Genomic DNA, 24,890 nt, shown 5'->3' with positions numbered 1-24,890 from the left:
GGTGGGGGAGGGGGACGATCGGGCTCTGGAGATAGGGAAAGAGTAGAGAGACCTGAGTGGTTGGGGTCCCGCCTTAGCGGTTCTTCTATTGGTCCCTAGAGTAAGAGGCGGGGCCGAGGTGGGAGCTCGCGAAGAAATCGAGATGGAGGGCTTCGTGTCAAATGTGGAGATCTGCAACCTGGCCTTTAACGGAAAGTTGGAGCAGCTGAAGGAAAAGGTCCTGTCGGACAAATCCCAGGCCACCAAAATTGACCAGGTGAGGGACCGAGCGAGGGAGCCCTGCCGGCCGGCCTGCCCGCCTTCCCCCGCAATTCCCTCTGCCTGTCGAAGTCGAAGACGCGAGTTCGACCGAGGCCTTGAGCGCTAGAGTCGTTAGAGGGCCCTGGTGTGCATCCCTCTGCAGAAGCCTCCAGGCCGGGGTGGGGGACGGGGGTGGGGACTGAGTGAGAGGGACAGGCCCTCAGGCCTCAGTATCCACACTTGGAAAACGAAAAGGGTGGGACTCGGGTTGCCCTCAAGGGCCTTCCCGGCTTTAAAAAGCGCCCTAGGCAAGACGCTTCCCCTCCCCCACTGGGAAAACCAAAAAGGTGACACTCGAGGCCCACCCCCCCCCAGCGGAGACCCTCTCTATGGACCTTGTTTTCCCATTAGGAAAATGAAAGGGAGATGGACTGTTTGACCCCCGCCCTGACCCTCCTAACTGCAGATCTAGATCAGGGATGGGGAACCTGGGGCCTCAAGGTCACATGTGGACCTCTAAGGCCTCAAGGTCGGCCCTTTGACTGAATCCCAACTTCACAGAACAATAGGATCTTCCACTCTATAATTCTGTACGGCAAGGGTTCTTGATTTTTTTCTTTTGTCATGACCCCCCACACCCACACCCACGCGTGCTCGTCTTGAGCCATCAGTTTGGGAAAGCCACTGGACTCCCACTGAGAATTATGTCTTTAAATGCATAAAATCGGATGTATAGAATTACAAAGAAAACCAATTCTACTACAATATGATTTACAAAATAATTTTCGAAACAAGTTCGTGGACCATTAGTTTACAGGTGACTTTAATTTACATCATTCCTGGTCCCCTCCTTACAATGGGGGCTGTGGCTAAAACCAACATTGCAATTTGGCGGCCACACAAACTTAACTCCACTCTTAGCTGCAGGGGACCTCACCTAAAAGGGTTCTCGTGGTAATGGAGCTCAGAGCCTCAGCAGGTGTCAGTGACAGTGGTGTCAGATGAGGAGGGATGTGGACATGACAAGAAGACCTCTGTAAGGTACTGGGATAGGGACCAGGATCTGAGCAATGATGCCTCCTTTCTCAAAAGTCTTTTTAAAAATTCAGAACTTAAACACCAAAAAAAGTACATTTCTATAAATACAACAGAATTTTTTTTTAAAAAAAAGCACCCTATGTGAAACTATGGATCTTCATTTCACATCACTTACTTAAAAAAAAAATATATATATATATATATATAATAAATTCTGTACCTTATTTTCAAAACTATCCTGCTTGTCTCTGCTTCCTTCTGTTCTCTTAGCATTTTTTAAAAAATGTTACCGTGACCCTCTTTTTTTTTGGTACCACTACTGCTTATTCACTCCTTCCCAGCTAACTAACTCCCTTCCCCCAATTAAAGGAGATAAGGAAAGGTAAAAAAAGAAAATCCTCATAAATGGGTAAGCAAAATGAGTTTACACAATAGATTTTTGAAAGTATATGAGTGCTTTTTAAAAAAGGATATAAGCTACACTTTACTTTCAAAACTGCCCTGCTTGTCTGTACTTCGTTCTGTTATCATTTGCCTATCTAAAAAAATTTGTTACAGGTGCCCTCTTTTTGGCATCAGTACTAATTACCACTTGTTCCCCACAAAAATAATGGAGATAAGGAAAAGTTCCAAAAAAGAATCCTTGTAACAAAAGCATAAACAAAATTAATCTACACAGATTTGTTAAAGTATATAAACTTTTAAAATAAATTCAATACTTTACATTCAAAACTGTCCACTTGTTTGTGTTTCTTTTTGTTCTCATCTGTAAATTTTTTTTAAGTGTTCTAGGGGGGCTTATTTTTTGGCACCATTACTGCTTACCCCCTCCCCCTTATGCCCCACCCCACTCCGATTAATGAAGACAAGGAAAGCAAAATAAATCTACACGTTGATTTTTTTTAAGTGTGTAAAAATAAATTCAGTGCTTTATTTTTCAAAACTATCCTCCTTGTCTGTACTTCTGTTTTCTGTGCATTTAAAAAAAATTTACAATGGCTCTCTTTCTTGTAACCACTACTCTCTTGTCCCATTTCACCCCACCTCCAAAATTAATGGACATAAGGAAAAAGTTAAAAAAAAAAAAAAGAATCCTTGTAACAAAGTATATAAGTGCTTCTAAAATATATAAATAAAATAAATTCTATCATTTGTTTTCTGAACTGTCCTGCTTTTCTGTGCTTCCTTCTCCTTCCATGCATTTAAAAATAATTTTTACAATGGCCCTCTGTTTTTAGTATCACTATGGCTCACCTGTTCCTTTACCTCACACCCAAAATGGAGATAATTGGAAAGGTTAAAAAATTAAAAAAAGAGGCCTTGTAACAAATAGATTTAGTCAAGTGAAAACGGTAGCCCGATGCAAAAATGTCTATTTCTTTCTGTGCTTTGTGACCATTGCTTCTCCATGCAGAGGTGCCTCACAGGTGCTGTTGAGACATAGTTGATTATTGCTTTGTTAAGAGTTCTCAAGACTTTCAGAGTTGCTTTTCTTTGCAGTGTTGTTCTTACATACATTGGTTCTGCTCCTTTTGTTTTGCTTCATTTTATACTACGCAGGATTCTCTGAATTAGTTTCTGTTGTGATTTCTCATAGCACAATAATATTTCATTATATTTATTTACCATTATTTGTTTAAGAAGCAATCTACAGCACCCCCTTAGGTTTTCTTCTCCTTCCTGCTTCTAATCACTTTTAAGTGATTAAAGGGAAAGAAACAGGAAGTTTATTTTCCCTTTATAACAACAACAATAAAAATAACCTGATAAAAGTGCCTGTGTCTGATAATGTATGCAACATTATACAGCTAGATTCCCATCTCTTTGCCACCAAGATTGACAAGGTGAAGCACCAATCCAGGGAGCCAGGCTGGCCTGCCTGCCTTCCTTCCTCAGCATCTCTCCCTCTTCCTGTAGTTTCTCTGCAAATGAAGTCTCAACCTGAGGACTTTTGCATCTTCCCTCTTCTGATTCACAGTATTGTAGCCATTGTGGATAGTGTTCTGTTTCTGCTTACTTCATTCTTCACCATGTCTCTCAGTTTCTCTCAATTCTATTCTTTTTTTCATTTCTTATGGGACAATACTCTGCCATTTATTGGGGGGGGGGCTTGTGTATACAGCTAGGTAAAGCAAGACAATATCAGGTATTTGATGCAAATATTGACAACTTTTCTTTCTGCACTAATTTTGTTTCATATAATTAAAATTGACTTTTATTGTCTCTCTCTCTTCTCTGGTTAAGAATTTTTCTCTTAAGAATGGCACTTCCAGACTTCAAATTACATTGTAAAGCACTCATTAAAACTATAGTTATCCCTTCCACATTGCAACTTTTCCCATTGCAATTTTGATATATTGCGGGTCGGCATAAGAAATCAAGTAGGAATTTTGGGGGAGTTTTGTGGAAGCCACAGATGAGATGGAAGGCCAGCAGGCTACACAGAAAAGGTTTAGGAATTCAGAAACGTATAAAATATATGTGTTATATATGTATTGTATGATATCAATATTTTATCTTTTAATACCATAACAATTCAGATATTTTTCTGGTACAAAGGGAGGGTCAAAAATTTTACACAGATTTTCCAGAACCAGGGGGCACTGCACCCCTAACCCCCAGGTTGTGGAAGGGATAACGGTATTTGATAGCAGAGAAAACAAATTATATCAGTGGAACAGATTGGCTAGGGAAGAACCAGAAACAACCTCAATCGCTCATTGTTTAATAAACACAGGAATATAAGATATTTGTGGAAGGACTCCCTATTTGACAAAATTTACTGGGAAAGCTGAAAAGCAGTTTAGCAGCTATTAGGTTAAGAATAGCATCTTATACCATACAGTGCAATAAGTTCAAAATGGATATTCAACCTAAATATTAAAGGTTTTCCAGGGGGGAAGAAATTAAAAGACAACAAAATCAGGTACCTTTCACACCTGTGGCTAGGAAAGGAGCGCTTCACAAAACAAGGGGGAGAGAGGATTACAATCTATCCAACAAACAGATAATTTCAGTTAGATAAAATGTATAAAACTTTCATATAAAATCAGTACAGGTAGGGGAAGCTGTCAATTGGGGAAAAAATCTTTGCATCCTATCTTCCAAGTTTGTTACTATTTGCTTCTGTTTGGCCAGATTTTCTCCTATATGCATCTGTATTTTTGAATTTCAAATTGGTCGTTCTCTCATTCATAGTTTCTGCTATATTAGAATGATTCCCTGTTAAGTGTTCTAAGTTATCTATTGTCTTACTGATTTTTTTTTCTTGGAGAGCTTTGATTTCTAGCCCAATTTCTTCTTTTAATGATTTTATTTCTCTTTTGAAACATTCTAGAGATTCTTGCTACTATTCCATTATTTCTGGGAACCCCACAAGTTTTATTCTCATTCTTTTTTTTTGGAGGGGGGAAGGCAAGGCAGTTGGGGTTAAGTGACTTGCCCAAGGTCACACAGCTTCTAAGTGTGATCAAATCTGAGGCCATATTTGAACTCAGGTCCTCCTGACTCCAGGACCGGTTCTCTATTCATTACTTCACCTAGCTGCCCCTATTCTCATATTTTTCAGTGGAGGCTTTTAGATTTCCTTCATAGTATAATATTTCTTCAATGGAGCGCTACCTTTTGTAGATTACTTGTTCATTCTTCCTTTCCTTATGAGTCTCATTGTTGCTTTGTCTGCTTGAGTTGGGTTTTATAACCAGTTTTCCTGATGCTGAATAAGAAGAGGGCATAGGATCATAGAGCTAGAAGGAACCTTACAGGTCATCTAGACCAATCTTCTCATTTTACAGAGTTGAGGAAACTGAGGACTGGAGAGGTCAAGGGACTTAGTACCCACAGCCATGTATAGGTAGTAATAAAATAGCAAAGTAAGGATTTAAACCCAAGTTCTTGGCTTCCAATTCAGTTTTCTTGTGTCTCTTTTCTCCTTCCGTAACTTTTCAGAACTTTGTGCTTTGCTACATTTCAGTACAATTTTTACATCTGTATCCCCAGCAGCTAACTCAGCATCTGGCACTTACTGATTGATACAAATAAAAATTTAAAAGAGACTTAATGTTTCAACCAGATTTAGTGCAGCCACAACAATATTGCCTGTCTGTGTCCTGTACTGAGCTTTTTCTTTAACTGATTGATAGTTTTCACCTATCCCAGTTCTGCAGGTGAATTTTCTCATGATTTTATGGTGTGGGGGATCCTTGCCTTGTGGAAACTTCACATACTGTAGCTGAGCTTATACTATACTCCCTTTTCTTCAGGCACAGAAACCCCTTTCCCTCTGTCCACCCATGTACTACTGGGTCTTCCTGTCCCACCCCCACCCCAGTACTGTTCAGTGTTCTCCACTTATTAAAGAATATTGGAAGTTTAGACTGACTCACTGTCCTGAGTGGACAAGAGACGAGCCAAAGCTTAAAATGTCAGCCTGTCAGGTTTTTTGTGTTTGATATATAGCATATAGACTGCAGGTGGTTAGAGTGAATGGGAACTTCAGGCAATTTGCCCATCCCATATTATTTTGGAAAATTTATGTCATGTGAAGGTGTTTTCCAGCTTATCCCCCCCCCCCATTTTAATTATATCAATTTAGCATATTTCTTACTGTTTTGAGGTTGCAGGGTTGGGGAGTTACACTGAAAACAACTACCAATTTTCTGTGCTTGCATTCTTTGAAACCTGTCCTCCCTAATTACTTGAAACTGTACTTTCCCTGTGTTCATCTTTAACAAGTTACTGAAAAGGAGGTGATTCAAGCCTTTCGATCTATGTTCTTCATTTCTTGATTATAAAAGTTAAAATTGACTAATTTCTTATGTTAGCTATTGTTCCTCTCTTGCCTTAGAGCTCCTGTGAGCTCCACAAAAGAGGGCAGTTAGCTTTGACAAGAAAGGTGCTGGACTAGAGGTGCAGAATGGGAGGAACATGGCCAATGTGTTGGACCTACTTTGTTTGACTCTACTTAATTCTTTATAAGAGAGGGCTTCTATTGTGATGGAATACTATTGTGCTATAAGAAATGATAAGCAGAATGGTTTAAAAAAAAAACAGAAAAGACTTATGTGAACTGATGGAAAGTGAAGTGAACAGAACCATGAGAACATTGTACACAATAACAGCAACATTGTAATGATCAACTCTGAAAAACTTAGCTCCTCTCATCAAGGCAATGATCCAAGACAATCCCAAAGGACCCATGATGAAAAATGCTACCTCTCACCTCAGAGAGAGAACTAATGAACTCTGAATGCACATTGAAGCATACTTTTTTCTAACTTTTATTGTTTTGTTTGTGTTTTCTTTTGCAACATGGCTAATATGGAAATATGTTTTACACGACCTCACATGTATAATCAACATCAAAGTGGAGGGGAGGATGGGTGAGAGGTGCAGAACTTGGAATTCAAAATTTTTTAAATGATTGTTAAACATTATTTTCCATGTCATGGGAAATATCTAATGAAACATTGTGGGAGGATAAAAGAAAGAGCAGCAGTAAAGCCAAAAGCCCCGGGGGACAGAGACAGGCCCCTCTATTTAATAGAAACTTTAAAAAGCCAATTATGCAATAAATGTTTCACATGCAATTCTCATTTTTTGTTCATATTTGGATCAGTCAATAAGGATTTATTAAGTGCTGCTAGCTGATGGGGCTGCAGACAGAAAAATTATACCCAAGAATGTGTTTGTTGTTAAGTTCACAAGAAGGAATGTAAATCTTAAAAGTGCAGACTTAGTTTGTACTGTGAGTTCTCTTTCCTGTACAGGATAACCGGACCGCTTTACATTGGGCATGCTCATCAGGATACACGGACATCGTTAACTTCCTACTCAATTTTGGAGTGCCAGTGAATGATAAAGATGATGTAAGTATTAGTCCAAGTGAACAAATTTCCCATTATTTTTTGGTTCCAAACCAGGGTTTGCTTATTCCTGAATTTGTAGACCATCAACAAAATTAGAATAATAAATAACTAGAATGTTACATAGTGGGCCTGGTGATTAAGCTTGGGGCCCACAATCCCAGACTCCTGATAACAAATTCTCCCATTCTGTGATCTCCTGTGAACCATTTAACTTTACTATGCCTCATTTTCCCTAGTTAAGAAATTATACTAAATGACATCACAAAAAATGAAATGGGTGATATTTTTAATACACCAGAAATGACTGCTTTGGGACCAAATAGCTGGAGTGGGAGTTATTTCTAAATCAGCTTTTCATTTATAATCAGACCATTGGCTTCTTTGACAAAGATCAAAATCAGTATTGAATTAAAAGAAAAAGAAGGAATGCAATTAAAACAGTTCTAACCCACCCTTTTTGAAATAATCTATTGACCCCCCAAAATGGCAAAAAGAACAGATATTGACATGAGTATATTTTCCTAAGGAATTTTAATCAATGTAAATCATTTGCCCCAATAATTGCCACCTTAGCCAGCAAGTGCATGATCTCCCTGCCACTTGACAGTGGAGGACAGCAGTGCTTTAAAATATAATGTCATTTGTTAAAATCTTAGGATGGAAAATGATCTGAGATTATGAGTGATATCACTTTGTAAAACATTGTCAAGCAGCAGTAGAGAGGAAATTGTTTACACAGAGCTTAGTGAGAGACTCAAGCATTTCAGGATGAAACTGGACAGATGACAACAGACAAAAAAGTTTTAAAGGATGTGTCAGGATTATTTGAATAAACTGTTCTCTCCACCAGTGGAAGTGGAGCCATCTCATTTGAACTTTTAGCATTTCAGTCCTCAGTGAGCTGCGTGAGAGTAAAAAAGTGTCATTGAAGAAAACAAAGGTGATGACAGTAGTTGAACTAAACCAAGAAAATACAGAGGGCCATGAACACACCATTTTGAGAACATTGAAGGGTTAGTTTTCAATAAATGTTGAACAAGAGGATACCAAATACTTGGTGGGGGGGGAGACAACAGACTTTATTACTACCCCAAAAATGATTGAGACATTACTCATAACTACCATCTTACATGCTTACTTTCCCATGTCTATAAAATCTTTATGAAAATAATCCAGACCTGTATCAAGGGCGCCCTGGATAAAGGTAAGAGAAAGCAGCAGGCAAGATTTCAGTGAATTGGGATCAGAAGTGAATACACTGACCTCCTTAGTGTTCCTCATATACAATACTTCCATCTCCTAATTCCAGGCATTTTCACTGGCTGCCCATCATCCCTGAAATTCTTTTCCTCCTTATCTCCTCTTCTGTACTTTCCTGACCTCCTTCAGATTTCTTTCCTTTTTTTTCTTTTTCTTTTTAAAATATTTTTCCTTTTTTTTGTTACATTTTAAGTTTTGAGCTGTCTCCCTTTCTCCTTCCCCACCCCACACTAGAGAAGGCCCCCATTTGACACACACACACACGCACACATGCACACATACATACATACATACATACATATATGTAAAACCATACTATTCATACTTCTATTTATCAGTTCTTTCTCTAAAAGGTGATATCATCTTCCTTCATAGGTCTTCTGTAGTTGATTTGAGTGTTTATAATACTCAGAATAACTTAGTCATCACAGTTATTCTTTGGATAATATTGCTCTTACTATATAACAACATTCTCTTGTTCTGCTCATTTCACTCTTCATTGTTTCTTACAAGTCTTTCCATGTTTTTCTAAAATCAACCTGTTCATCATTTTTAACAGCACAGTAGTATTCCATCACTATCATGTACCACAACTTGTTTAACCATTCCTCCAAACGATGGGTATTCCCTCGATGTTTTTTGCCACCACAGAGAGAGCTGCTATAATTATTTTAGAACTGTAGGTTCTTTTCCTTTTTCCCTGATCACCTGGGGAATCAGACCTAATAGTGGTATTTCTGTATCAAATGGTATACCCAGTTTTACAACTCTTTGGGCATAATTCCAGATTGCTCTCCAAAACAGATCAGCTCACAGTTGTACCAACAGTATGTTAGTGTCCCAATTTTTCCACATCCCCTCCAACATTTGTCATTTTCCCCTTCTATCATTTTAGCAAATCTGATAGGTGTGAGATCATATCTCAAAGTTGTTTCAATTTGTATTTCTCTAATCAATGGTGATTTAGAACATTTTTTTCTTATGACTGTATTTGGTTTGATTTCTTCATCCAAAAACTGCCTGTTTATATCCTTTGACCATGTATCAATTGAGGAATGACTCATAGTCTTATAAATTTGACAAAGCTCTCTATATATTTGAGATATAATACCTTTCTCTAAGGAACTATAAAAACATTTCTTGATTTTCTTCTTCCTTTCTAATCCTGACTGCATTGGGTTTTTTTGTATAAAATCTTTTAAATTTAATGTAATCAAAATCCATTGTAACATCTCACGATACTCTCTATGTCTTGTTTATCTATAAATTCTCCTATCCATAAGTCTGATAGGTAATATGTCCCATGTTCGAATTTACTTATATCTCCCTTTTTGTCTAGGTCATATATCCATGTTAACTTTATCTTGAGTAAATGGAGTAAGATATTGGTCTATACCCAAATTCTGCTAGACTGCTTTGCAGTTTTCCTAACAATTTTTGGCAAATAGTGGACTCTTATCCCCAAAACTTAAAACATTATATTTGTCAAACATAAGGTTATTATAATCATTATATCTATATATAATCATTATATATATACATATATATATTATCACAATACTGTTTATTGTATTTCTACTCTGTTCTACTGATTCACCTTTCTATTTCTTAGCCAGTACCAGACAGTTTTGGTAATTACTGCCTTGTAATATTATTTAAGATCTGGTGCTGCTAAATCTTCCTTTCCATTTTTTTCCCATTAATTCCTCTGATCTTCTTGACCTTTTGTTCTTCCAAATGCATTTTGTTATTTTTTTTTCTCGTTCAATAAAATAATTTTTGGGTAATTTAATTGGGATGGCATTGAATAAGTAGATTAGTTTAGGTAGGATTGTCATTTTTATTATATTGGTTCAGCCACCCATGAGCAATTAATATTTATCTAATTACTTAAATATTATTTTATTTGTATAAAAGGTATTTTACAATTATGTTCATGTAGTTCCTGGGTTAGAGGATGGCTAGATGGCGCAGTGGATAAAGTGCTATAACTGGAGTAAGGAAGACTCATCTTCTTGAGTTCAAATCTAGCCTCAGACTAGTGTGACTCTGGGCAAGTTACTTAACTCTGTTTCACTTGGCTTCCTCACCTATAAAATGAACTGGAAAAGTCAATGGCAAATCACTCCAATATCTTTGCCAAGAAAACCCCAAATGGGGTCACTGACAGTTGAACATGAATGAACAACTACAACAACAACAAAAAGTTCCTGGGTTTGTCTCAGCAGGTATACTCACACGTATTTTATGCTGTCTGTGGTTATTTTAAATGGAGTATTTCTTGCCACCTCTCTTGCAGGGTTTTGTTAGTGATGTATAGAAATATTGATGAATTTTATATCTGCTACTTGGCTAAAATTATTTCAATTAGCTTTTTAGTTAAAGCTCTAGGATGTTCCAAGTTTCATCATATCGCTTGCAAAAAGAGATCATTTTATTACCTCATTGTGCATACTGGTTTCCTTCCATTTCTTTTTCTTCTCATTGCAATTGCTAGTATTTCTAATACAATAATGAATATGTTAATGATAATGGGCATCCTTGTTTCACTCCCCATCTTATTGAGAAGGCTTCTAGCTTATCCCCATTACAAATAATGCTTACTGATGACTGTAAGTAGATGCTTCTTATCTTTTTAAGGAAAAACCCATTAATACCTATGTTTCCAAGTGTTTTTAATAGGATTGAGCATCATATTTTGTCAAAACCTTTTTCTGCATCTGTTGATGTAATCATATGATTTTTGTTATTGATATAATCTATTATGTTAATAATTTTCCTTATGTTAAAAGATATGTATTCCTGGTACAATTTCCCACTTGGTCACTGTGTAATTTTTGTGATCCGTTGTTGTAGTTTTCTAGTTAGTATTTTATTTAAGATTTTGCATACCTATTCATTAGTGAAATTAGTCTATAATTTTCTTTCTCTGTTTTTGCTCTTCTTGGTTTAGGTATTAGTACCTTATTTGTTTCATAAATGGAGCTTGGTGTGACTCCTTCTTGGCCTATTATTCCACATAATTTATTTAATGTTGGAATTAGTTGATCTTTAAATGTTCGGTTGAATTCACTTGTAAATCCATCTGGACCTGATACTTTTTTCTTAGGAAGCTCATTTAAGGCCTGTTTAATTTTGTTTTCTAAAATAGGTTTATTTGGATATTCTCTTTCCTCTTCTGTTAATCTAGGCAGTTTATATTTTTCTAAGTCTTCTTTCATATCATTTAATTTGTTAAATCCATTGGCATATAACTGGGCAAAATAGCTCCTAATAATTGCTTTGATTTCATCTTCGTTAGTGATATATTCACCCTTTTCATCTTTTATACTAGTGATTTGGTTTTCTTCTCTCTTTTAAAATCATATCAACCAATGGCTTATCTATTTTATTGGTTTTTTCATAAAACCAACTCCTAGTTTCATTTATTAATTGAATGATTTTCTTACAATCAATTTTTATTAATCTCACCTTTAATTTTTGGGATTTCCAATTTGGTAGTTAATTGGGGATTTTTAATTTGTTCTTTTTCTAGTTTATCTTTTTAATTGCTTACACAGTTCATTTGGCTTGTTCCCTCTCAGTTTTATTGATGCAAGCATTTTGAAATAGGTTTTGGTATTTTTGTCTCATTATCATTCTCGTTAGTAAAATTATTGTTTTTATAACTTGTTCTTTAACCTACTCATTCTTTAAGATAGGTTATTTAGGCTCCAATTAATTTTTAATCTATGTTTCCGTGGTCTCTTATTAAATATAATTTTCATTGCATTATAATCTGAAAAGGATAAATTTAATATTTTGCTTTTATGCCCTAGCATATGGTCAGTTTTTATAAAGGTACCATGTACTGCTGAAGAAAAGATATATTCCTTTTTATTCCCATTCAGATCGGATCCCAGATATTTACCTTATCTAGCTTACCTAAAATTTCATCTATCTCCCTGACTTCTTTCTTACTTGTTTTTTTGGTGAGATTTATCTAATTTTGAGAGGGGAAGATTGAAGTCCCCCGCTATTATAGTTTTGTTATCTATTTCTACCTGTAATTCATTTAGCTTTTCCTTTAAAAATTTGGATGGTGCATTTAGCTTTAACTTTGTCTGATTTCATGATTGCTACTCCTACTTTTTTTTCCCATCTGCTGAAGCATAAGAAAATCTATTCCAGCCCTTCATTTTAACTATGTGTATCTCTCATTTTTAAATGTGTTTCTTGTAAACAACATATTGTCAGATTCTGGTGTTTAATCTGTTCTGCACTCTATTTCCATTTTATGGGTGACTTCATCCCATTCACATTCAAAGTTTTAATTACTATTTGTGTATTTCCCTCCATCCTATTTTTCCTCACTGTTTATCCTTCTCTCTCTCTTTTTATCCTATCTCTCCTTAGACCCCTAATTTACTTCCAACCGCTGCCTCCACACCCCTTCTAAGATAATAAAGTCTCATGCTTCAACTTTTTCTTGTTTTCTGAACTCTTTCCAGGGGCCTAACCTCTCTCTGCCCTGAGCCTGGATAAGGGCCCCCAGCAACACTGTTGCTACAAGCAGCAAATGCTCTTATACCCTGCAGTTCTTCCTATGGCCGTAAGCTTCAGCTCACCCTTCTGCCCTGGAACCAAAACCAGGGATTCCATTCTCTTGCCCTTCTGCACTCATGGGCCTGTGCTCACTTCTCCTTACCCATAGCTACAGCCTGGGACCTCATCTGGTCAGCACACCTGGGCCTGTCCAGCACCAGTAGAGGGTCCTGCAGTCTTCCCCATCAGCTGCCTGATGCCCACACTGACCCAGGGATGAAAGTTCCCAAAGCTGAGGCTGCTGTCCTTATAGCTGCCCCTAGGGCTTGTTGTTTGATGATTCGGAGATATATGTACTCCAGTCAAGCCAGACCATACCCAAAAGGTCTGGTCTTTCCTAATGCTCTCCCAAGTTGTCTTAGGCTGGACAACTGCTTTACCCCGACTTTTAATTATTTCTGCCTTATTACTAAAGTTTACTTCAAGGCATTATTTTAAATCATTTGTGGGGGAATTTGGGAAAGCCAGATAATTTCCTGCCTTATTCTACCATCTTCCCAGAATCCTTTCTTTCTTCAAGGGTCTACTAAAATCTTAACTTCTGCCTTTCCCAGTCCTCCTTAGTCTTAGTGCCTTCCTTCTATTGATTATCTCCAATTCCTGTTTATAACTTGTTTGTATATAGTTGTTTGCATATTGTCTTCTCCATTAGTCTGAGAGCTCCTTGAGACTAGGGACTGGGTTTTTTTTTGTCTTACTCTTTATCCCCAGAGCTTAGCCACAATGTAGAACATTGCCTAGATTGTCAGTTGTTTTAAAATGTATTGACTGATTTTGCTGGATTTCTATCTTTTTTTTTCTTTAAAAAATCTTTATCATACAGGGAAAAATTTAGGTGATGTATAAGCAAAACAAATTGGAAGGGAATGGATAGGATTGTCTTTGAGAAAGTGCACACTGTTTTTTAGTGGTGCTATGTTTCTTCCTGAAACAAAGGCAGTCTTTTTTAACACCAGTATTCTAGTATGATGATACTATTATGGCTCCAAATCATGAAATATCATGGTTTGCAAAGAATTCACTTTCAACCAGTGAACAATGGAGAGATCCATGGCAGGCATAAATAAGCCACAGCATATTGAGGAATTGTGCAGTCAAACCATTGTCAGAAAAATGTATGAACAGAGAAAGGTGGGCTAGTTATGTGCTAAAAGTGGGGGGCAACTGCCAATCCATGTGCCCCATTGGGATCTCTGTAATGGCAGTAAATATGGAGGAAGCACATTGGGGAATTTCCCTGTGGAAGATTTTTGAGAGGACATGGACAGGAGTTGCACAGATCTAAAGGTGTTCACAAGCTATAGCATTGGAGAGAGTACCCACGTGCATGAAGACCCTGGTGTAAAAATAGGTGAACATCAGAGGACAATCAAAATTTTTTGCTATAGAATTTTGTTTTCTCAGATACCTCAAAATCAGTTTAGCATGGCTGGGTTTTTGTCCCACAGAGATTTTGCTGTAACATCATTGGCATTGGGGAAAGAGCCCTGCGTGAACTGAGAATTCCCGCTTTTTCTTTTGATTCTGCTGCTTATTACTTTCATGACTGTGGACAGATTATTTTACTCCTGAGTCACTGGAACTAAAAGACAATTTAAATACTAGCCCATGACCACTATCCTTTTACAGAAGAGGAAACAGAAGTCAAGTGGATTGCTCAAAGTCACATAGGTAAAAAGTAGAAGAATCCACATTCAAACCAAAGTACTCTAACATTAAATCCTTTCCACTAGCCATACTTTCTCTAATACCCACAGAATTCAGAGGGTTTGTGTCCCAGTTCTGTGAAATAAAAAAGATAATTACTCAGTACTTCAAAGGAGTGTTATTGAGAGTTTTGCATATTTATGGAAATTCTGTGTTGCCGAAGAGCTGTATGTGTGTATGTAAACACACATATACATTCAAATCTGACCTCAGCCACTTGACTAGATGTGTAACCCTAGGCAAATCATTTAACCTCTGTCTGTCTGAGTTCCCTCAACTGTAAAATAGGAGTGATAATTACAACACATACCACCCAAGGGTATTGTGAGGATCTAATGGGAAAATATTGTAAAGAGCTTTACAAAGTGTTGGACAAGAACTCACTGACAAAAACATCTAGAAAAACTGGAAAACAGTATGGCAGAAACTAGTTATAGACGAACATTTTACACTGTATACCAAGATAAGGTCAGAATGGGTTCATGATTTAAACAAAAGGTGATACCATAAGCAAATTAAGAGAACAAGGAATAGTTTACCTATCAGATCTATGGAAAAGGGACGAATTTATGATCAAAGAAGAGATAGAGAGCATTACTAGATATAAAATGGGTAATTTTAATTATATTAAATGTAAAAGTTTTTACATAAACAAAGCCAATGCATCCAAGATTAGAAGGAAAGCTGAAAGCTGGGGAATAATTTTTACAATCAGTGTCTTTGATGAAGGCCTCATTTCTCAAATATATAAAGGATTGAGTCAAATTTATAATACAGGTCATTCCCCAATTGATAAATTGTTGAAGGATATTAACAGGCAGTTTTCAGATGAAGAAATCAAAGCTATCTGTAGTCATAAAAATGCTCTAAATCACTATTGATTAGAGAAATGCAAATTAAGACAGTTCTGAAGTACTGCTTCACACCTATCAGATTGGCTAATATGACAGAAAAAGAGAAATGATAAATGTTGATAAAGATGTGGGAAAATTGGGACACTAATATACTGTTGGTGCAGTTGTGAACTGATCTAACCATTCTGGAGAGCAATTTGCAACTATGCCCAAAGGGCTATAAAACTGCATACCCTTTGACCCAGCAATACCACTGCTACTTCTGTATCCCAAAGACATCATAAAAATGGGAAAGGACCTATTTCTACAAAAAAATATTTATAGCAGCTCTTTTTGTATTGACAAAGAATGGGAAATGGAGGGGATTCCCATCAATTGGGGAATGGCTGAACAAGTGATATACGATTGTAATGTAAACCACTCCAGTATCTTTGCCAAGGTTTAAAACCCCAAATGGGGTCCCAGAGAGTTGGACATGACTGAAATGACTAACCAACAGCAATAGTCTTGCAGGTTCCCCGGCATAATTTGTTTCTCAGTAATATTATTAGCACATTATAACCCAATCCTATCTAAAAGCTGGGCCATTCCCCATGGGTGCCCATTTATATTGTTTCAATGAAATTAATTTTTCCCTGTAACCTATAATGTGGTTTTACCTTATGTCCTGCTTTCCTGGAGCTGATTAATAATAGTAGTCGTGTAGGTCATGAAAAATGAGAATTCTTCTAGGTTATAATGATATTTGGCCTGTAACTCTACTTGAGGGATGTTAGAAAGCATAAGAATAATAAGATGTTGAAAATTCATGACTGAACCAAAAGCATTTGTTAAGCACTTACTTCTAAGCCTGGGAAATTAATATAGAAGCCCCGACTCTACAGAACTTAGATCATAAGGAGAGAGACCACCCATACTGGGGACTGGTGGCTGGTGCCTTGGGCCACTGAGGAGTTGTTGGCAAGTCCCTCCTAAAAGCAGTAATAATTAGTTCCCTGAGCAAGAGGAGGGGGTGGCAAAAGGAAAGGGGTAAAAGCCTAGGTAAAAAAGTGTGGTTGGGGGGTGGCCAGGTAGCACAGCAAGTAAGAGCACTGGCCCCAGTGTCGGAATGACCTGGGATTGAATCCGGGCTCAGATACTTAGCAGCCACCCAGAAACACCTGGCCGTGTAACCTTGAGCAAGTTACTTAAACCAATTGCTTAGGGGTGGCCAGGTGGCTCAGCGAGTAAGAGCACGGGCCCCAGTGTTGGGATGATCTGGGGATCGAATCTGGGCTCAGATACTTAGCACCACACCCAGAAATAACTGCCTGTGTAACCTTGAGCAAGTTACTTAACCCCAATTGCTTTAAAAAAAAAAAAGTGTGGTTGGGGTTGCTAGATGTGGGAGCTCTTCCTATCTGCATTTTTTTTTCGCATTGTATGCAAATCTATGTGGTCTTTTCTGCCCCATTTCCTTCTCCTTTCTTCTGCAGGCTGGTTGGTCCCCTCTCCATATTGCTGCCTCTGCTGGCCGGGATGAGATTGTGAAGGCTCTGCTAGGAAAAGGAGCTCAAGTGAATGCTATCAATCAGAACGGGTGTACTCCACTGCATTATGCCGCATCCAAAAACAGGCATGAGGTGTGCACACGAGTCTTGGGCCTCTGGCTTTGAACAGATGAATAAATACAGAAAGCATTTCTTCTGGTGCTAAGCACTAGATCGAAATGACCCCCAACTGTCCCATCCACTCTTTCCCCCCCATTTCTTCAGATTGCCATCATGCTTTTAGAAGGAGGTGCTAATCCAGACGCTACCGACCACTTGGAGGCCACTCCATTGCACAGGGCTGCAGCCAAGGGAAATCTCAAGATGGTCCAAGTGCTTCTGCAGTACAAGGCCTCTACGAACATCCAGGATTCTCAGGGGAACACTCCTTTGTAAGTATGAAGTCATGGTCCTTTTCATTTCACAGAATTGGAAGGGACACCATGACCATCTGAACAGGAAGCCCCTCTATGCTGTGCCCCCCAAATCACCCGGCCTTTTCCTGAAAACCTTCAGGGAGGGAGAAACCCCCACCTTTTCAGGCACTTCCTTCCACCGTTAGAACAACAGCTGCAGGTATTAGGACAGTTTTCCTTTGATTAGACCTCAATTTGCCTCTTTGAAACTCCCAGCCCTTCTTCCTTGTTCTGCAGCTAGGCAGGACAAGTCTTAATCTCTTTTCCATGTGATGACTCTTTAAATAGTCAAAGGCAACTGTCTTGTCCCCATGAAATCTTCTCTTGGCCAAACATTCTCAGTTCCTTCAATTGATCCTCAATTGTTCTGACCTCAAGGAGGCAGTGTGGTACAATTGAAAGAACAGTCTCCAGAGTTCGCATACCACCTCTGGCATTTACTGCCTGGGGGACATGGGGCAAGTCACGTACTCTCCGGGGCTTCAGTTTCTTCTCTAAAACAAGGAGCTCAGACTAAACGGCTTCTGGGGGCCCTGCCAGCTTGGAGCTAGGATCCAATGATCATATCTCCATCTCCTTGCTCTCCTCTGGATACACTTCAGTCCTTTCTAAAATCTGCCCAGAACTGAACACAATACCTACAATGTGGTCTGAACAGGACAAAGTACAAAGGTACTGCCTACCACCTTCCCAGGTCTAAACACTCTTTATGCTCAAGATCCTGCTAGTTCCAACTGCTAAGTGGTACTTCTAACTCACGTGGAGTTTTGAGTCTCCTGGCATTGGGCCTGGAAAGCAGAGGAAGTCCATCAGCTCTCTTATCTTTAGGCATTGTTCTTACACAACATTTTTCAAACCAGAAACACTTAAGAGTCCTCTGTTATGCTTTAAGTTTTATGCATTAAAATCCCTATTCCTATCATCTTTTTTTATGTCTTATGTAGCTTGTTCAGATGAAATACCTTGGTTTTCTTCGAGAGGTCTCAGAGCCACCTAGGTTCAGTACCAGCTCTGTCACCAACTGACTAGGACCTCAGGCAAATAATATAACCTTCCTGTGCCCCAATTTCTTCATCCATAAAATGATAGTAATACTACAAATAGGAAGGGAATCATCTCGTCCAGCCTCCTGCTCACTGTGGCGTCCCATAGCTAATATGGAACCGTCTGCCCCACTAGATAGCTCTGATTGTGAGAAAGGCCTTCCTTAGGTTGAGCCAAAACCTGCTCCCCTGGAATTTCTCCTGTTCCTCATTCTGTTCTCTGGAACCCACACAGTGAGTCACAGGATCTCAGAGTTGGAAAGAACATCAGCTGTCTAACCCATCTCAAACTCAGCATGTCCAAAACTCATCTTTCCCTAGATTGTCCCCTCTTCCAAACTGCCCTATTTCTTCCAGTCCCCACCATCTGTTGAGTCTCCTGAGTTCATAACCTTATGCTATCCTCAACCACCCACTCTTAGCAACTAGATCTCCAGATCTTGCTGTTTTTATCCCCACAGTCTCTCTCACATCCAATTCCTCTTTGTTCACACACCCTCATCACATCTCACCTAGGTTATTGCACCAACCCCTAATTGGTCTCCCTGCCTCAAGTCTCCCCAGACAGTCGCCCCTCCACACAGCTGCCATTTGGGCCATTCCCCTACTCAACTGCAATAATTCCCTATTGCCTCTAGGATAAAATGTAACATTTCCTGTTTGGTGCAGCCATGGCCCCAAGCCACACCCCAACTTTAGGATCCAGCCAGACAAGGCCTCTGTTCCTTGTTCTGGCTCTCATTGCCATGCCTTTGCACTAGCAGTCCCCCCACCAGCAGTGTACCCCCTCTTTATCTCTGCCTCATCAAATTCCTCTCTCCTTCAGGCCATGGCTCAGCTGCCTCTCCTTATCTCCCCCAAATTCTCCTGCCCTTCCTCCCACCTTGTGTGGAACCACTTGGTGTTTATTCACTTTCTGTTTAGCCTACTTACTGTAGGAGACTTACTGTCTCCTCCTTTAGGATGTCAGCTTTTGGGGAGCAGAGGTGGCTTCATTCATAGGTTTGGTATCCCCAGTGCCTGGCACACATAATAGACATTTAATAAACACTCATTGATTGATAAACATTTGCTTTAAAGACAATTCCATGGCATCTCAGTGGAGAGAGCACTGACCCAGGAGTCAGGAAGACCTGAGTTCAAATTTAGCCTCAGACACTTACTAGCTATGTGATCCTGGGCAGGTCACTTTGATCTCTGTCTGCTTTGGTTTCCTCATCTGTTAAATGGGGGTCATAATAGCACCTTCCACACAAGGTTGTGGTGAGGATCAATGAGATATTTGTAAAGCACTTAACACAGTGCCTTGCATACATTAGGTACTTAAAAAATGCTTCTTTCAGGGGCAGCTAGGTGGCTCAGTGAATAGAGCACCATCCTGGAGTCAGGAGGACCTGAGTTCAAATCTGACCTCAGACACTTAACACTAGCTGTGTGACCTTGGGCAAGTCACTTAACCCCAACTGCCCTGCCCTTCCCCCCCCAAAAAAAGAAAAAAAACCTGCTTCTTTCCTTGCTTTAACTATTTGCCTTTATGAGGTGGTTTCATCAGTCATTCTCTAAGCATTTTTTAAGCTCTAGTTTTGTTCCAGGATAGAAGTATAAGGAATGAGACAGCCCCTGGCCTTTGGAGCTTGCATTGTCAGGTTGCTGTTCTCACTACCATCTTCATCACTCCTCTGTGAATGTGTTCTTGTTCAACCTTGTGCCCCATAAGATGCTGATGCCTCCAATGAACAGTGCACCTTTTGGTCAGATCTGACCAGGCCAGAACCCAAGAGTAGCAGGCATTCTCTTGGTTTGTGTACTAACATTCTAGTCATTTTTCTGGGCCATTATTAGTACTAAGATTAAACTTGGAGGAGCAGCATAGGCCAATAGGAAGGGATCCAAGGTCAGAGTCCTTGTCCCACTGCTTGTTAGCCATGTGACTTTACAAGCCAGGGAACCTTTCTGAGCCTCAGTGGCCCTCATGGAGGAACAGAAAGGAAATAAGACTCAGGCTGTCTACGTGACACAGAACACACTTGGCCAACTCTCAAGCACTCTAGAAATGTGAATTACTCTCATTGCAGAGATGGCAGCAGTCATATCCCAGTGTGCACTTCTGTGGAGTGGCACCCCAAGTCACCCATCTTCACCTAAGCTGCTGCTGACATCTCAGTCCCCATCCTGTATTTCTGCAGTTGACTTTAGAACCAAAGTACAGAACTTTACACTTAGTCCTTTTCAGCTTCATCTTGTTTGCTTTTCTACATTGTTTCAGCCTCACAAGGTCATTTGGAATCCTGATTCTGTCATCTAACTCTGATCTTTCTCTCCCAGCTTGCTGTTATTCCCCAAAAATGATTAACATGCCAACTTCCCCATTGTGTCATTGATAAAAGTGTTGCACAGGACAAGGCAGAGGCATTAATTGGCCTGTAGGAGGCCCCTCAAGACCTCTGCCCCATCACTCACACACTCATGCACTGGGTATGGCCATTCAGCCTGTTCAGAGCTCACCTTCCTATACTACTATCCAGCACTCCTTTTCTTTTTTGTGGCCATAAGGGAATTAGGAGACTTTATCAGATGCCTTCCTGAAATCCAGAGCAGTAGTCACCTGCTAGGGGAGGCAGTGTGGTACAATGGAAAAGGGTGCTGGATTTGGAGTCAGAACCTGGGTTCAAATTCTGGCTCTGCTTCTACCTTTAACTACCTATATGGTGCTGAGCCAGTCCTTTCCCTCTTCTGGGCCTCAGTTTCCTCCTCTGTAAAATGAGAGAGTTGGGCTAGAGGGTCTTTAAGACCCCTTCCAGCTCAAGACCTAGGATCTCCTGTGTTACCTTGGACAGGTCACACAGGCCTCAGTTTCCTCTGTAAAATGAAGGATTTGGACTCCATCTCTAGATGTAGCATCCTGTGTTTGACCCTGGGCCAGTCCTTTCTCTTCCCTGGGCCTCAGTTTCTTCCTCTGTAAAATAAGAGAGTTGGGCTAGGGGTCCCCTCCATCTCTAAATCTGCCAATCTAGTATCCCTGTCAAAGAAGAAAATGAGGTCAATTGGTCATGACTTTTGTTCTGCATTTTAGTGCTAGACAACAAAAAACAGGTGTTGGTTTCAAAATGTCAAGCCAGGAACCAAAGAAAGGCTTCAGTGGCTCCTACTTGAAAACATATTGTTAAATAGCTCATTCTTTCATCACCTTACTTAATTTAGAAATGTTTCTCTTTTTTTACTTTTAAATTTTGTATCAATAACTTTTATTTTTACTTCCCCTTCATTTCCAAATCCATCTCTCCTCCCTCTCCTGTTCAGGGGGTCCTTCCTTGGAACAGAATTTTTTTTTTAAATGAATAGGGAGAAAAAGCAAAACTAACCCACACATCAACCAGGGCTGACAGTAGGGCATCCCTGAGGACCCAACCCAGCCACAGCAACCATGGCGTTCCTCAGGTGATCATTTTTGTTTCAGTGGCATGCCTATCCCAGAATGTGATGTCTTTTCCAGACATTTCTCGGCTATATACCATGGTGGCATCCCCAACCTCTTCATGCCAATTCCTCCATATTTAACTATCAATGGAAGACATACAGAAAGCCCAGTTCCACAGTATTTCTCCTGTTACTCAGCTAGACCCTTCCCAGGAATAATAAAGCCAAAGCTTTATTCAGTGACTGAATAAAGTGATGACAATGACCAAGGCCCAATGGAGCCTGGACGAGTGCACACCCAATAGAATGAGGTCCTGCACACCTCCGTTTGGGTTTTGAGGGTGAATAACAGTTGAAGCAATGAGTGACAAGACAAGATGTTTAGTGCCCCCTAATCCCAGGAAAAGGGTCCTTTAGCCACAGCCATGAACATCTTGCCACCCCTCCCTAACTTCAAGGCAAGATAGTCTTAGACTGTTCCCAGCCACTTCTTTCATAGGAGGCCCTCTGGGTGCACCTCTCTGTATACCCACCCACCCTCTGCAACTCCCCTTGGTCTACACCCTGTCTAAGCCTCTGAGCCTGTCAAAGCTGCCAGCTTTGCAGAGCCTTAAAAGCTATAAAAATGCTAGCTCTCATTCTAATTACCACGGCAGCCACAGCTCCCCTCCCCTCCCCTTGGTGCTCACCAGCTGGGAACCTTAGGTTTTCAATCACACTCATGCTTCCCCTCCTGCCCTGTCTCTCCTGGCTTCTAAAGCCTCTTTCAGTGCATGGCAGCCATAGCAATGTGTGTCTCTCTCTTTCTAAGCACTAACAGACTAGGGATGTATTTTCAATTTTGACAAAGATGAATGTCAAGCTCACTGGTCTAATTCGCCATATCTATTTTCTTCCTCTTTTCCAAGACTATAGAATATAGTCTTGTAAGGTTGGAAAAAAAAGCAAATAAAAGCTTGTGTGCTGATCAACATTGGGATTGGGCCACTACACTTCCAGCCTGGACAAAATGGGGAGTCCTAGTCTCAAAAAACTACAACAACCCACAAACAGTGCTTCACCAATTTTCTGAAGGTTCTTTCACTGCTTTGAGATCAATATTAATTCATGTGTTCTGGTAGATTTGAATTCATTTAGAGTAGCTTAGTTAAGTGTCCTTATTCTCTTCTCACCCATATAGGCTTTGAATTTCTTCTGCATTACAGTTTCTTCTAGTTTCATCTAGTATGCCTGTCAGTCTCCTCACTAGGGAAGATGGAAACAGAATGATATTGGAGTAGTTCCACTCTTCTGTTTGTTAGCATTACATCACCTGTCCCAACCAGTAACCATGTCCCTTTTTTTCAAAGCCTGGGAGAGGCAGTATGACATAATGGCCAGGGAGCTGGCCTCCAAGTCAAGTAGGCCTGGCTTTTAAATCTTGCCTTTGTTCAGGTAAAACAGATCACATCCCCTCCCTTTCAGTGCCCCCAGGCAACTCTCTTTAAAACTCTTAAGTTGTAGAGAAGGTGCCAAGCTTTTCTGGGTTCCTATACCCAAGAAGTCATAGGTTCAAGCCCTAGCCTAGCTAAGTGTACCTTAAAAGCTCCTTCTACTGTCCTGTTTCTACCATTGGATATCTTTATTTGTTGGAGATTTGGGACAAGTCTCATCTCACCCTGGCCTTTGATTTTTCTATTCTCTTCTTCCAGGTCCATGTTATTCTTTTGTATACATTATTTTCCATTTTTGTCCTTGGCTTAGTATCCCCCTTGTCTTCCTCTTCTGACTATGCAAATTGAAAATTTGACCGCAGTTCTGTGTGAAGTTGCGTCAGTCTCTTTAGATGCCTCCTTACCAGTGAGCATTCATCATTCGATTGGCAGAATTTCTTTTTTGAGCACTACCTCTCCCCTCCCCTTCCCCCTCCCCCTCCCCCAATCCCTTCTGAGCACTTCTTACTCTTTGAAAGTTTCAGCTGGTCTCATAGGGTTATTGCAAGTACCTAACAAGATACTACTTGTGAATGTGCTCTCCAAAGTGAGAATGGTCTTGTGAATAGAAGTTCATATAAATGTGAAAGGATGACTTGGAGCCCCTGGATGTTGCAAATATGATCTCTGGGAGATTGGAGGCAAGTCATTTCTCTGGTCTCCAAGCCCTATATGAATAACACAAAAGGATTGTTACCTAGTGGGAGGAGCTTTGGACCTGGAGCTCTAAAGTAGCAGTCCTAGACTTTTTTTTTCTTTTTTTCTTTTTGGAGGGCAGTTGGGGTTAAGTGACTTGCCCAAGATCATGTGGCTAGTTTTTGTGTTAAGTATCTGAGGCCGGATCCGAACCCAGGTCCTCCTGACTCCAGGCCTGGTGCTCTATTTACTGTGCCACCTAGCCGCCCCCAGCAGTCCTAGACTTTGAAGATACCAGAGCAGGTTCTCAATTTGGAAATGGCCTTTCCAGGAGTGCCACAGTCTGGTAGTGTGCACAATGCGCTGAGCCAAGTCAATGCTAACCAATGAGGCTTGTGATTCCCAAATGCAGGCACTTAGCTTGTGATGAGGAAAGGATTGAGGAAGCCAAGGTACTGGTGTCCCGAGGAGCAAGTATCTTCATTGAGAACAAAGAAAAGAAGACTCCTTTGCAGGTGGCGAAAGGCGGCCTTGGCGCGGTGCTCAAGAGATTGGTAGAAGGCTAGCCTGGCTTAGTGCTTTGTCAGATCTGCTTTGCGGCTGGTTTTATTTTTTTTTTTACCATCATTGTTGTATTAGTGTTACCCATTTTTTCTGGAAACTGGTAAGCTTGTGCTCAAGACCACAATGTTATTTGTTAATGATTTATGGAAATAAAGATGTTACTGTTTCAAGATCTCACTCAAGATCCTCCACTGGCTAATATTTCCGCCCCAAATACTGATTTCTCTTTTAAAATGGTACATCTTCTAAATTCACCTACAACC

General features: G+C 39.9%; 1 protein-coding gene across 1 annotated transcript; it reads left to right on the top strand.

Annotated features, from left to right (window-relative positions):
• The first annotated feature begins 6 nt into the window (after positions 1–6).
• PSMD10 (proteasome 26S subunit, non-ATPase 10) lies at positions 7–24,804 on the top strand. The gene is made up of 5 exons (XM_069100421.1): positions 7–256; positions 7,047–7,145; positions 17,026–17,172; positions 17,305–17,471; positions 24,476–24,804. Exons 1-5 carry the CDS (start codon positions 143–145, stop codon positions 24,627–24,629), a joined length of 681 nt encoding a protein of 226 aa, XP_068956522.1. The 5' UTR covers positions 7–142; the 3' UTR covers positions 24,630–24,804.
• Positions 24,805–24,890: the final 86 nt, after the last annotated feature.

The sequence above is a fragment of the Petaurus breviceps genome, unplaced genomic scaffold (assembly GCF_028583685.1).
Source record: "Petaurus breviceps papuanus isolate PSGF00001 unplaced genomic scaffold, PetGlider_PUasm1.0 400, whole genome shotgun sequence".
In the NCBI taxonomy this organism is placed as follows: Eukaryota; Metazoa; Chordata; class Mammalia; order Diprotodontia; family Petauridae; genus Petaurus; species Petaurus breviceps.
This window is presented reverse-complemented; position numbering and strand designations above follow the sequence as displayed.

Excerpts from the sequence above, each read along its gene's own strand:
- PSMD10 (XM_069100421.1), top strand. The coding sequence starts at position 143 with ATGGAGGGCTTCGTGTCAAATGTGGAGATCTGCAACCTGGCCTTTAAC. Across the intron at positions 17,173-17,304 it reads CATCCAAAAACAGGCATGAG|ATTGCCATCATGCTTTTAGA; the intron begins GTGTGCACACGA and ends CCATTTCTTCAG. Across the intron at positions 17,472-24,475 it reads TCTCAGGGGAACACTCCTTT|GCACTTAGCTTGTGATGAGG; the intron begins GTAAGTATGAAG and ends TCCCAAATGCAG.